Source organism: Bactrocera latifrons, unplaced genomic scaffold (assembly GCF_001853355.1).
Source record: "Bactrocera latifrons isolate USDA-ARS-PBARC rearing strain unplaced genomic scaffold, ASM185335v1 scaffold_9, whole genome shotgun sequence".
Classification (NCBI taxonomy): Eukaryota; Metazoa; Arthropoda; class Insecta; order Diptera; family Tephritidae; genus Bactrocera; species Bactrocera latifrons.
This window is the reverse complement of record NW_017537600.1, coordinates 2351848-2364615: the sequence shown is the minus strand read 5'-3', so window position 1 is coordinate 2364615 and position 12768 is coordinate 2351848. Positions and strand designations below refer to the sequence as shown.

Below are 12768 nucleotides of genomic sequence, written 5' to 3'. Positions count from 1 at the left end.
CAAATAATGTAAAGTTCAACTCTGCTTTACACTGGTTCACTAAGGTTCGGTATTCCTCAAAAGGGTCACAGCTATATATTAGAGAAACCGGTATCTATACGAGCTTTTAATAAATAAATTTTTTTGATGATTCCTGCGACACCTGACTCCTTAACCAAGTGCACAAGTTATATATAATATTCCTACTTCTCTAAGAACACCTCCCCAATCCGTATTATAAATGACAGAGCTAGTTTTGCCTTGCTGTACCTGCCTTTTTGCATAAAAGCCGCAAGCAATCTTCTACTTACAATATGGTTCCATTCTACAAACCCCGTAACCTAACTTTTACTTATAATATCAAGTAAAATTTCTTAACCCGAAGCTTAACCAGCTGTCTAACTTCCTAACCCCGATTTACCAAACACAAAGCCAAGCAAAAAAACAAAAACCAACTCACACCACTTTTACTCAGGTGCTCCCAAGCTAATGACAAACACTGACAGCCCATCCATACCCAACAACACAAATCGACGCCCCAGCGCACAAGAGCTCATACTACAAGATCTGCGCGAACATCAACGCATGCTCGACGAGGGACTCAAGTCTACATCGCTCATCATCAAAACTATGCGTTCGGCTAATGAGTTTGACGAAGCTATGCGACGTTTAAGCATCGCTTCAATGGAGTCGAACACAATGCCACCGATTGTGGTACCCACACCAATGTTGCGTTCGAATAGTTATCAAGAGACTTTACGTCGTTATTCCAACACCTCCTTAGAGAGCACAGAACGCGAGCTAACTACACAAACGGTACTTAACACGAGTACTACTGCTACGTCATTAGCAGCAGCTACAATAAGTCGTAGATTGTCGTTCGAAAGTCAAAGCGCCTTCGTGACACCGTTAAGTCTGCCACCCGCACCGCTAGTGGCACCACGTGTGAAACTACTCGGCAGCACTGAGGTAACTGTAAGTCAGCAACTGTCACAATTACGACGCATGTATGATATTGCAACAGAAAATGCAAACGATGAAGATACCGCGGACAGCGCAGACGAAGAGGTAAAGAGCTACTTTTGTCCACGCGAGCAGACGGAACTAAGCGATAGTGGTGGCGGTACATTGGAGAGTTCTTCGCAGGAAGATGAGCGCGCTGTTGAATACTCCAGCGGTAGTTGGAGTCGCATGAAGGCGAAGCGGACGATTTGGAAGATTGAAGCGGAAGAGCGAAAAGCGGTACCAGCCGTGTTGGATAAAGCAGGTAATTACGGAAGTGAAAGAATGATATTTCCGATAATACAGAAGTAAAAGCAGTAATAAATCAAGCGCAAAGCAAGACATGTAGAAATATAAGCACTATTGATAGTAGATCAACCGCAGGAAGAGCTTAGCTTGTTAGGAATTTTTACCGCGCACATTCTAAGTAATTTAAATACCTAAGCTCTGTTTTCTGCCAACTTAATTTCTTTTAGATCTACCTAAATCCAATATCATGAGCATAGAACTACATTCACCCCAAACCTCGTTAGATAAACGGGATTCTTTCAAACGCAACCAAACGCCGCCCGTAGCCAAACCAAGAACTGTGACTAGTGGTGAGTATATGCGCTCAAGCTCCAAGTATTTTCCAAATACCTAACCTTATCATAAAATCCACACCTACAGCGGTCAGCGCCAATGAGCATCCACAGATACACGTAGCCACAACCGTTAAGCAAACAGCTGATCGCTTTGCTACAGCCGAACAGCAACGCGAGTCGCTGAAAATTGTCAAAGAAGCACGTGGTGCACGTAAATTACGCGAACATGAACTTTCATACTTTGGCGTGCCGCACGCCCATAAACACGACGACAACGAAACCAAACCGAAACTGCTGCCGAATAGCAACTCAAATACGATGAGTATGTCAAAGCGTACGCTACCGTCACGTCAACGTTTAACTGTTATTGGTAACGATGATACGAAATCGATGCGCCGACATGAAGCTAATCATACAGATAGAACAACGACAAATACAGTTAATGAAACAACAGAAACTCAAACGAAAGCACAAACGGCCACAAAATGGCAACTGTTGAATGACAAACCCGATCTACTACGACACAGTCCGATTGCTGTGGAACCACAATTGACACGACGTACAGCCGATGTGCAGCAACGTGAACGTAATAGCACATCCGTGGAACGTAACAAACGTATGAACACGAAAGAGTTGCGTTTAGAGGATGAACTCAATGATGTTGATGAAGCTGATGATCCCGATGAACATTATTATGAGAATATAACGAATGAAATAACACCCGTTTTCAAGGTGAAATCACCACAACCGTACGATCGGAAAATGGATGTGGAACGAGACGCATACATATTGAGCGAGATGAATGAGAATGCCGATCTGACTATGAAGGTAATCTTTGGAACAACCATCTCAATACACTCAGTTTGTTCTACTGCTTTTGTAAAGTTTAGTTTACAATCTCAAGTTCAGTGTTCTTAAGAATCTCAAGCACAGTTTGAGATTCTCTCTTGTTTGGCAAAGCTCAACATCCTTTTTAATCTCAAAGTCTGTTGTAGATACTCAATATTAGTTTAAAATTCTCTCTTTCAGTTGGTTTAACATAACCTCATAGTCCGTGTTTCTTAAAATTGTTTGTGATTTCGCCTACGCATAACTAAATATCTTCATAAACTCAAGGATATCTCTAATCCTCTAGGACTGCTATATCTTTCAGTTGGTATAATGTAACCTAACAGTCCATATTCCTTAAAACTGTTTGTGATTCTGTCCTCGTATAGCTCAATATCTTTATAAGCTCAGGGATATCTCTAATCTTCGGGGACTGTTATATCTTTCAGTTGATATAATATAACCTCATAGTCCATAATCCTTAAAACTGTTTGTGATTCTGTCTATGTTTAACTTAATATCTTCATAAACTCAAGTATATGTCTAGGACTAATTGAGATATTCTCTTTAACTTCGCAAAGCCAACATCTTAAGAATTTCATGCTGTTCTTAAATTCTCACCCAACGATTAGAGGTTCTCACTTTTACTTGGCAAACCTCAATCTCTCTTTAATTTCAGCTCACTCTGTGTTCTTTAGAGCCTCAGGAATTGTTTAAGATTATGTTCTTCACTTGGTAAAGCTCAAAATCTCAATAATCTCATGGTTTTGTTCTTCCATACCGTTGTTTGTTCTGTCTTCGTATACCTCACGATCTTTATAATCTCGAACTTAGTGTTCCTACGTCCGTATTATCAAGAACTATTTGAAGTCATCTCCTTTGGTTGGTCTCTCCTTGGTTTAACTCAGGTTCTGTGTCCTTTAGATCTTCAAGAAAAGTTTAAAATTCTGTCTGCCGCCTGATAAAGCTCAACTCCTTATGATCTCAAGTTCAGTGTTCTGATGTCCATACGCTCAATAACTATTTGAAGTTATCTCCTTTACTTGATATATTGTAAAAACTCAATATATCTATGATCTCAGCTAATGTGTCCTTCAGATGCTCAAGAAAAGGTTAAGGTTCTGTCTGTCACCTGGTAAAGCTGAACTTTTCAAAAACTTTAGAATCTTTCCAGTTAAATGCTAAAAAACAGTTTGGGACTCTGTTGATTGACGTAGATAAATCCGAAAGGGACTTATATACTGCTCACAACCTCATAGTGACAGCAACACGAAGGTAAAATATTCACTCTTCAGTTATGACGTGATCTTATAACAGAGAGTCTATTCTCTGGTTCCTTAACTCAAGCTTCAAACTTGACTTGTTTATTGTCAAGCATACGATATTAATTTTTTTCCTTCCTCTTCCCCCCCTAGGCGCTCTCCGATGAGGCCGCCCATAAAGACCGGCGACGACGACGATCTTCGCTCCATAGACGCGACTCCAAACCACTCGAAACCATCGAAGAGAAGATGCACACACAAAAACCCAACGACTCATTTATTGCTGTGAAAATGTCACGTGGCACCTTAGCCTCCGAGGCAAAGCGTCACGCACGTAACGATAAAAATACACGAGTACGCACTTCATCACAATCGTCAGTAGACAGTTGTCCACGTGCACGTTCACGTTCACTCTCCAGCGAACGTGAGTACGAAAATATACGTACACCGAAAACGACACGTACACCCACCAGCGCGACAACGAAAGCACAATCGAAGACTACTAGCAAACAGCAACATCGCTCCAGTTCACGCGAATCGCAGCGTTCGGCGCGATTGCCATATTCCTCGGGCGATGAGGTAAATCCACGCGAGGAACAACGCGTGCGCATGAAGAGTAAACGTAGCAGCAATACAACGAGTGGCACAACGGGCCGTAGTAGTGCCGAACGACGCAGCAGCAATAGTACTAGAAAGGATACGGAAAAGCACGGTCATCACTCAACAACAACAAGCAGCAGAGATGTTGAGCAGCGACGGCGCGCGGCCAGCAGCACTACGCATGCCTCTCAGCGAGAGGAACGCGGTGAGTGCGTGACTGTGCCGCCACAACAACGCACCGCAAGCAGTGGACGCAGCAGTAGCAGCAAGCGCCGTGACGAACATGCGACAAGCAACACCGTCACCAGCGGTGGCAGTAACGGACGTCACGCCAGCTCACGTACAGCCACGGAGAAATCACGCAGCAGCGCTAACGCCGGTGTGCGTCTCTTGCGTTCTTTACGTGTGGGACGCTCCGATGATGCGAAGGTGTCGAGCACGGAGCAACGCGCATCAGGACATCGTTCGACCAGCGAGCGTGAGCGTGAGAAGGCACATGAGAAAGAGCGCGAAAAGGAGTCGCAGTCCAAATCGCGAGGTAAGTGGTGATAAAGGTGCGTAATGCGGCGCTCTATTGCTATGATATTGTGTTAGCGTGACAATGCTCGCTTGTAGAAAACATTGCTGGTGATATTATTTGTAACATATGATCGCTTTCTTAACGAAAGCATTTATACAACTAGAGGCTGTATTAAACTTGCTACGAAGGCTGTTATACCATGAAGGAAGTTTTTGAGACTGATTGACACGACCGCATGTCCGTCTGTCTATATGTACGCGACCTAGTCTTTCAGTTTTTGAGATACATAAAGATCCAAAAACGTCCTCAGAACTAATCAGATCAATACATCCTGAACGATCAAAATTTATTTCTTGTATGAAAAACTTTTTCATTTGACAAGATATCTTTACAATATTTGGCACGGCATAATTTATAAAGCAGTACTACTATAACATCTGGTAAAAATTTTCAGATCGGACTAATATATCATATAGCTGTCATACGAACTGAACAATCAAAATTAATTTCTTGTATGAAAAACTTTTTCATTTGACAGGATATCTTCACAATATTTGGTACAGCATAATTTCTAATGCAATGCGAAAATATCTGGTAAAATTTTTCAGATCGGAGCACTATATCAATAGTTGTCAAACAAACTGTATATTGAAAATTAAGTTTTTATGTGAAAAACCTTTTTATTTCACAAGATATTTTCACAGTATTTGTCACAGCATAATTTCTAAAACAATGCTATAATATCTGCAAGAAAATTTCAGATCGGAGCACTATATTATATAGCCGCCAAACAAACTGAACCATCAAAATTAATTTCTTGTATGAAAAACTTTTTCATTTGATATGATATCTTCACAATATTTGGCACAGTGTGATTTCTCAAACAATGCTACAATATCTGAAAAAAAAATTTCAACTCGGACTAATATATCATATAGCTATCATACGAATCGAACAATTAAAAAACAAGTTATTTTTAGGAAACTTATTTATTTGTGATGGATATGTCTTCGGTTCTGCCGAGGTTAACGTTTTATCATGTATGTTGTCTCATTTATAAATATGCATAATATATTTTTTGCAGAGCTGCTTGTTTTGGGCATCTTAATAATGGGTGCTACACAGCCGCAAACACTACACAAAACTCTTAGGTTAGCAGTAAACATAATATATAAATACAAATAACAGTTGTACTCATACACCTGCACCATGCACAAAAAAAAAAAATTGGTACTTTCAAGCAATATATCGTATGCACTGAAGCACAAAATTTTAAAGCTTTTATCCAAATTTTAGCTGAACAAATAATAAAAATGAAACTGCAGTTTTTTATGCAACCGTGACTTCCCCAAGTAGTGTCTAACCATAATCCCAACAACAAGAAACCAAAACAAATTAAATAAATAAAAAGTAATAAATTTAACCCACTATGTGCCACCTAAGTAAAAGAAAAATACAAAAAATTTACACTGTAACGTGTTCTCAAACTGTCACCCACCATTCACAGGTCACTCCACGAGCAAAACCCAGCACCACAGCAGCAGTAGTGAGCACCATCATCGCGTTGCGGACATTAACACACACCATTTAGCCGCACATAGCGGTAGTATGTCCAGTAAAACACGCGAACACAAGAAATCAGCTTTAACTGCCGTTGAGAAGCAGCACGAACGAGCCACAACACCAACGTACGTATACGAAAACGAAACGAATTTACCACATACACAAACCGATAGCAACTGTAGTGAGAGTATAGTACAGACGCAAACCACAAATGAAGCTATGACGCACACCACACAACAAGCATGTAACAAACATGCCGCGCTGATGTCAGAGCTTAAAACCAATGCGAATAGCTTAAGCAACCGCACATTAACCGAGCTACATGAACAACATGTTGAGCGTTTATGCTCAACGCAATTCGACAATTGTACGACACACAATACTGCGGCACCATTACCACCACCACGCACGCGACGCAAGCGTCTCAGATCACTCATACCAATACCCATAAATCCTAACCATACTCCAACAATGCCAACGCCAACATCATCATCACCATCTCCATCTCCACCTGCGCCCATTACATATGAGCATCAGATTTATGCACAAATCATACCACCTGTCACGTATGCACCCGAACCTACATATTCCAATCAGTCGACGTTACGTAAAGGTTCGCTGCAGCGCTTTAGGCGCAAACGTAGCGCCTTACCTTTGCCCATAACATTCCCATGTGCGCGCAAACCATCACAAACCCAGTCGACTACATCCTCATTCGCTTTCCTACCCTATTTACCAGCCGCACCGGGAAAACGTCCATCGGACGCAAGTCATATTTATCATAATTATCTGTTGTATGCAACGCCGGCGAAAGTTGCGACGAAACCGGTGAGTCTGCCGTATGCCGCAGACGAGATGACGGCATTTTGGAACGCTGATATGATGTATCGCCCGGAGAGACCGCAGCGTTTACGCACAATGCGAAGTCACGTGTCGACACATCATCCGTTCGGGTTGTGCACATGCTCGTAGAGAGAGAGCGTGTGAGAAAGGGAGAGTAGCTAGTGCAGTAAACGAAAGTCATTAAAATTCACCGCGAAGCTTACAACGAAACACGAGGAGTATACATATATGTAAATAAAATGAGCAAGAAATGCCGCGTGAACGCACACGAGCATAACACCAACAATGAAGGAAGAAATAATGATAAAAGCAAACTAAAATTCATACAAAATGGATCTCAATATGAAAGACAGCAGCTCATTCTGAGCACGACACCACGAGTGTTTTAGCAATTAAAGCCTCTCACTGCCCAAAAGTCAACACGCGTTTGCACCACATTAAAGCGAAATTCACCACAGCTCTATTGCTTATATTAACAACAATTTGGTTGAGTTACGAAAACGCAATTTTTGAATATAAAAAACACAAAATTCCAAAATACTATTTGCCACAGCGCATACACGTACTCTCATCTACCTACTCACTGCTCATAAGCGCACCTCAGTTTTGAAAATTATTTATTACATGTGTGTGTGTGTGTATATTTGTGTGCCATATCCACGTAGAAAAAGAAAAAATACCAGCACTCTCGACATTGTTAAATGCAAAATTTTTGTGGATATGTTTTTACATTCTCACAGTGTAAGAGCGCATTTTTGTTTAAACTTTCGTTTACCGTTATCTACTTTCTCCACGTAGCAGTAGTATGCCTCTTAGTTCACTTCATTTTGCTTTAAAAGCACACGCTCTCGTAGTTTGTTTGCGCTCTCTCTTTTTCTTGTAGTTAGCTTCACAAATGCTCGTATCGGTACTCTCTTTCACTCGCTCTTTCGTTTACTTACCTATATTTGTATTTGTAGTATGCCGTACAGTAGCTGTGACTTTTTGGCATCTGTATTGTATTGTAGTTTGAAGTATTTAGTATTTTTCACGCTAACCTCACTTAACCTGGAAATGAAAGTCTTTACCTATAAATATTTTTCATGGTCCATCCTTCTTCTTGGTACGTAGTTTAAATATTAGAGCTCACACTTTTTGAAATTAGATGCTGCTTATTGTATTAACTTGAATTGACTAAATTTTTTGCTTTCTTCTACAGTGGGTATTTTGTCGGCATGCATTTCTTTACAGTCTTTTCTTGAAGTTTTATAAAAATAATTGGATTTAAAAATCGTTATTCATATGACCCAGACGAGCTTAAAGTGTTTTGGTCGATTCAATCTCTTTGGAGCTAACTCGATAATTTAGGCTTAATGCCTTGTCATTTCTCGCTCATTAGAAATATATACCATTCCGAGCTTGGAATAAGAGAATGAAATTTGGTTATACAGTTTTTGAACTTCTGTAAACTTGAATTAAGTCCTTACTTCCTATTTAACATATAAAAATATATTATTCTTTAAAATTACCTCCCCTGTTCAGCTAAATGCACTTCTCCTATAAATTTCTCAGCAGGGTATATAGCTCGGGGGTAAGGGAGAAAATACCGTCCTAACTTGATCCGAAGTGATAAAAAACTTGTCACAGTAGGTTTCTTCTTCTTTATTGACAGTTTGAGATTCCCTGTGTAGCCAGCACCTTTTCTTCCTGGCCTTTTCAGCGGAGTCAATATCAATGTCGTCGCATATCTCTCTTATTGTTCCATAGACTGCGGTTAGATTCCTTCTTTCTTACTGGCGTAGACACCGCTAAAGCGGGTAGAAACCTAGCTTACAGCAATGAGTCAGTCGTTCTTCATTTCGCTGCTTGCCGCCAATTGGTGGTTCCAAGTGCAGCCAGGTCCTTCTCCTTCTGGTGTTTCCAACGGAGTGGAGATCTTCCTCTTTTTCTGCTTTCCCCGGCGGGTACTGCGTCGAATACGAACGGCATGATAGCCGCTGTCTATTAATTCGCTGAACTATGCAAATGTCATCGTATATCTCATCGTTCAATCGACGGCGGTATTCGCCGTTGTGAAAGCACAAACGACCATAAATCTTTCGCAGAACCTTTCTCATGAAAACTCGTTAAGTCGAATCAACAATTGTTGTCAGCGTCCATACATCTGCACCATTTAGCAGGACGCGGATGATAAGTGACTTGTAGAGTTTTTTCTTTGTTCGTTGAGAGAGAGCTTTATTTCTCAATTGCCTACTCAGTCCGAATAGCACCTGTTGGCAAGGCTTTTCCTCCGTTGGATTTCCAGGTTGACATTGTTGATGGTGTTTACACTGGTTCAAAGATGGACGAAATTATCTACGATTTCAAAGTTATGACTGTCAACAGTAACGTAGGGGCCAAGTCGTGAGTGTTTGTTTGATGACAGGAGACATTGCGTCTTTCCCTTGTTCACTACCTAACCCATTTGCTTTACTTGCTTGTCCAACCTGTAGAAAGCAAGAACTAACGTCTCGGTTGTTGAGACCAATATATCAATATCACCAATATTATATGTTATCAATAGATTCCGCTCCGCAGCTATTATTTTCTTCAGTAGTAGATTGAAGAAGTCGTAAGAGCCGGCTTCCTTGAAATCTCGTTTATTCATCTTTTCCAAGACTGTTGTTGCCTAAGGCCTAAAGCCACACTGATAAGGTCTAATCAGTTTGTTGACGGTGGGCTTTAATCTTACACATAGTATGCTCGGTACGCCACGGTAATTGGCGCAATTTTTGGGTTCTCCTTTTTGCGGGTTGGGCAGAGCACACTTTAATCCATTCGACGGGCTTTCTTCGGCCATATTCTACAAGGAAGCTGAATTACGTCCTTATGGGTTTTTCGGCGCCGTATTTGAGTAGCTCAACCCGCAATTCGCCGCTTTGTTGTTTTTTAAACGGATAATTTTCATTCGAACTTCTTCATGGTCGAGCACTCTAACTATACTTTCACAGCAATTCCGAGGGCTGAAAAAGTGCTCCCTCTATAATTTCAGTATGCTCTGGGCATATCACCTCTGAAAGTTCTAGAAGAGTATGCTTCGGTCTTGAAACCTTCTGTTAGTCGCCGCATTTTTTCTTAGATTTTTCGAGCAATACACCTGTCAGCCAGCTTGTTAAGCTCTTTGTGTTCACATATTTCGACCTCTCTCTTTGTTTGTCTCATAAACATTTATCGCTCACATTGTTACATAAAGTATGTGGGCCAGCTTGTTACTGCGTACTTCTCTAGTTTTCCGCCGATAGCGCTGGTTTTATGCACAACTATGAGCACAAAATTTCAACAAATTTTCATAAATTTCATAAAAATATTCATTTTCAAAATTGCTGCCTGACAGAACATTTTACGCCGGTCTGAGATGCTTAATAACATAAACTACTAATGTATTTAGAAAATATATTGACATTTGTAGGCATCTCCAACTCATTTTCATATTTCCGATTTTCACTTCGTAGCCTGTACTCGTTTTTAGTAGTGTCATTACGTAAACAACTTTTATATTTTCACCTTTCATATAAAAAAAAGTTTTAAAATGTTCTCTTTACCTTGCTTGTTCTCTTTTAGACATAGTAAAAGCTCGCAAGTTATAAATGGACGACATAGTGGACAGCATGATGGCCACCGCAAGCACAACGATCAGCGACGAGTATTACACACACGACCACAACAAAATGAGACGACGTCAACGACGACGACAACGCATAGAAAGCGTAGCGAGCACAGCACAAGGGAACGCAAATGAAGCGTAAAATAATTAGACGCGACGTAGCGTAAATCACGAGATGTGTGTACGAAAAGCATAGCATGCTTACAGGCTTGCCTCTCTTTGTTATAAATATTTATAAAATTTATTTAAGCTTATGATAAATTTAGCAGAATATTAGTAGCATGAGCGCACAGCAAAAATGTGCTCCTAACAAAGTGGCAACGCCCAATTGCAATTGTGTAAACATTTTGTAAGTATTGCTGTGTAGAGTGTGAGCTTTAAGCTCTTACAATTATGTTTCCGATGTTTGATGTAATTTTTGAAAGATATTATTATATTTTTTTTGAAATACTATATTTTTTATAACTCTGAAGTGACAGTTTGTCAGTGGCATGACATCCAACTAATTTCAGCGTTAACTAAGCACACTAAGACTTAATTCATTTGCTGCGACAGCAAATAGTTCCTCCTGTCAGCCACACTTCAAAAATGTTTAAAACTAATATTAACATATTTAAAGACAAAATGCATTAATCTAATCCATGGCAGTCCGCTGTGGATTACTAGAGTTATTCATACATTTAACATTCTAACTTAGCTACTAACCGTTGTTAGCGTGTAAGCGTGTAATCGAGCAAAAACGAGTATTAAAATTGTTGACTTTTTGAAAATTATTTACTAATTGTTACTAAAACATATATATATATTTTTTTGTAATACATTTCCTACAACGAAACTAAGCACGCATTAATTTAGTTTATTGTAATTTTATAACCGCAAATGATACTCATATATTTTGTCTTTCTCATTTCTTTTAATTTTAATCGTATTTAATAAGAATTTATGGCGTTAAATATCGTTTAATTCGATTCAAATTGATTTTGTGTATTTTTCTTTTTTTGTGTTTTAAAGAATTTGTTTATTTTAAGTTTGAACTTGTCTTTTCTGGTAATTAATATACATTTAAATATTGTGAGTTCATAATAATGTATACAAGTTATTTTAAATTACAAATAAACACAGCTGAAAATTACTAAACTTGTTTTATTTGAAAATTAAAAAATATAATAATTTAAGACTAGACTTCATATATTATATTAATATGAGCAAAAAAAGGAACAAAAGTATTGTATTAATAATTTTAAAATTCTTAATTTATTTTTAAAAATCTATGTCGTTCCCATCAAAGTAGACCCCTTTAGCCTCAATACACTTGTGGCAACGTTTTTCGTAATCCTCGAAACAGTTGTTGAAGTCAATATACGGAAAATCTTTCAATGCGCACTACGCGTTTAATGTCTTCAATTCTCTCAAAACCGGTCCTCCGGAAAGAGACGTTTAAAATTGCTGAATCGCCAGAAGTCACACGGAACTAAATCATGTAAATATGGTGGTTGTGGCGCGATATTGGTTGAAAATTTGCTGAAAAATTCACGAAGAATCCATGCAGTATGCAACGGTGAATGATTGCGATGCAAAAACCAAGAGCTTTCGACTGCACATTGTTAACAGTTTGGTTGGTCGAAAGCGATTTGGAGTGCACCACACCACGATAATTGAAGAAAACTGTCAACATAATCTTGATTTTTGACCTGCTTTGACGTGGTTTTTGCGGCTTTGGCCTTTGAGACGAATGTTTTGAACTCATTCAACCCTATTAATTGAGAATAGACAATAGCTGAATACAGCATACTTCAAGATAGGACAAAAAAACTAACAAACGATTTAAAAGTGATAAAATTGATGAGATTGTTGAAAAAATCTGTTGTCAAAGATTAGCCTAAGATCGTTGAATTCGATTATAAATTTTAGTTTACAATTTGAAATATTGCAACTAGAAGGTAAGATATTACGTCCCCTCGCATA

The 12768-nt window shown here is 39.3% G+C and overlaps 1 protein-coding gene across 6 annotated transcripts in view; it reads left to right on the top strand.

Annotated features, from left to right (window-relative positions):
• The window catches only part of LOC108977463, a 56467-nt gene extending 44723 nt beyond the window's left edge, over positions 1-11744 (top strand). For 2 of the 6 annotated variants that reach the window (XM_018947155.1, XM_018947152.1), the window contains 6 exons: positions 455-1246; positions 1458-1580; positions 1651-2393; positions 3809-4793; positions 6283-6463; positions 10761-11744. In XM_018947155.1, the coding sequence (XP_018802700.1) occupies positions 455-1246; positions 1458-1580; positions 1651-2393; positions 3809-4793; positions 6283-6463; positions 10761-10938 (3002 nt within the window). In that variant the 3' untranslated portion in view covers positions 10939-11744. Of the gene's footprint in view, positions 1-454; positions 1247-1457; positions 1581-1650; positions 2394-3808; positions 4794-5859; positions 5927-6282; positions 7923-10760 lie in introns of those variants that run through there. The other 4 variants (XM_018947151.1, XM_018947153.1, XM_018947156.1 and 1 more) reach the window with 4 other exon arrangements.
• Positions 11745-12768: the final 1024 nt, after the last annotated feature.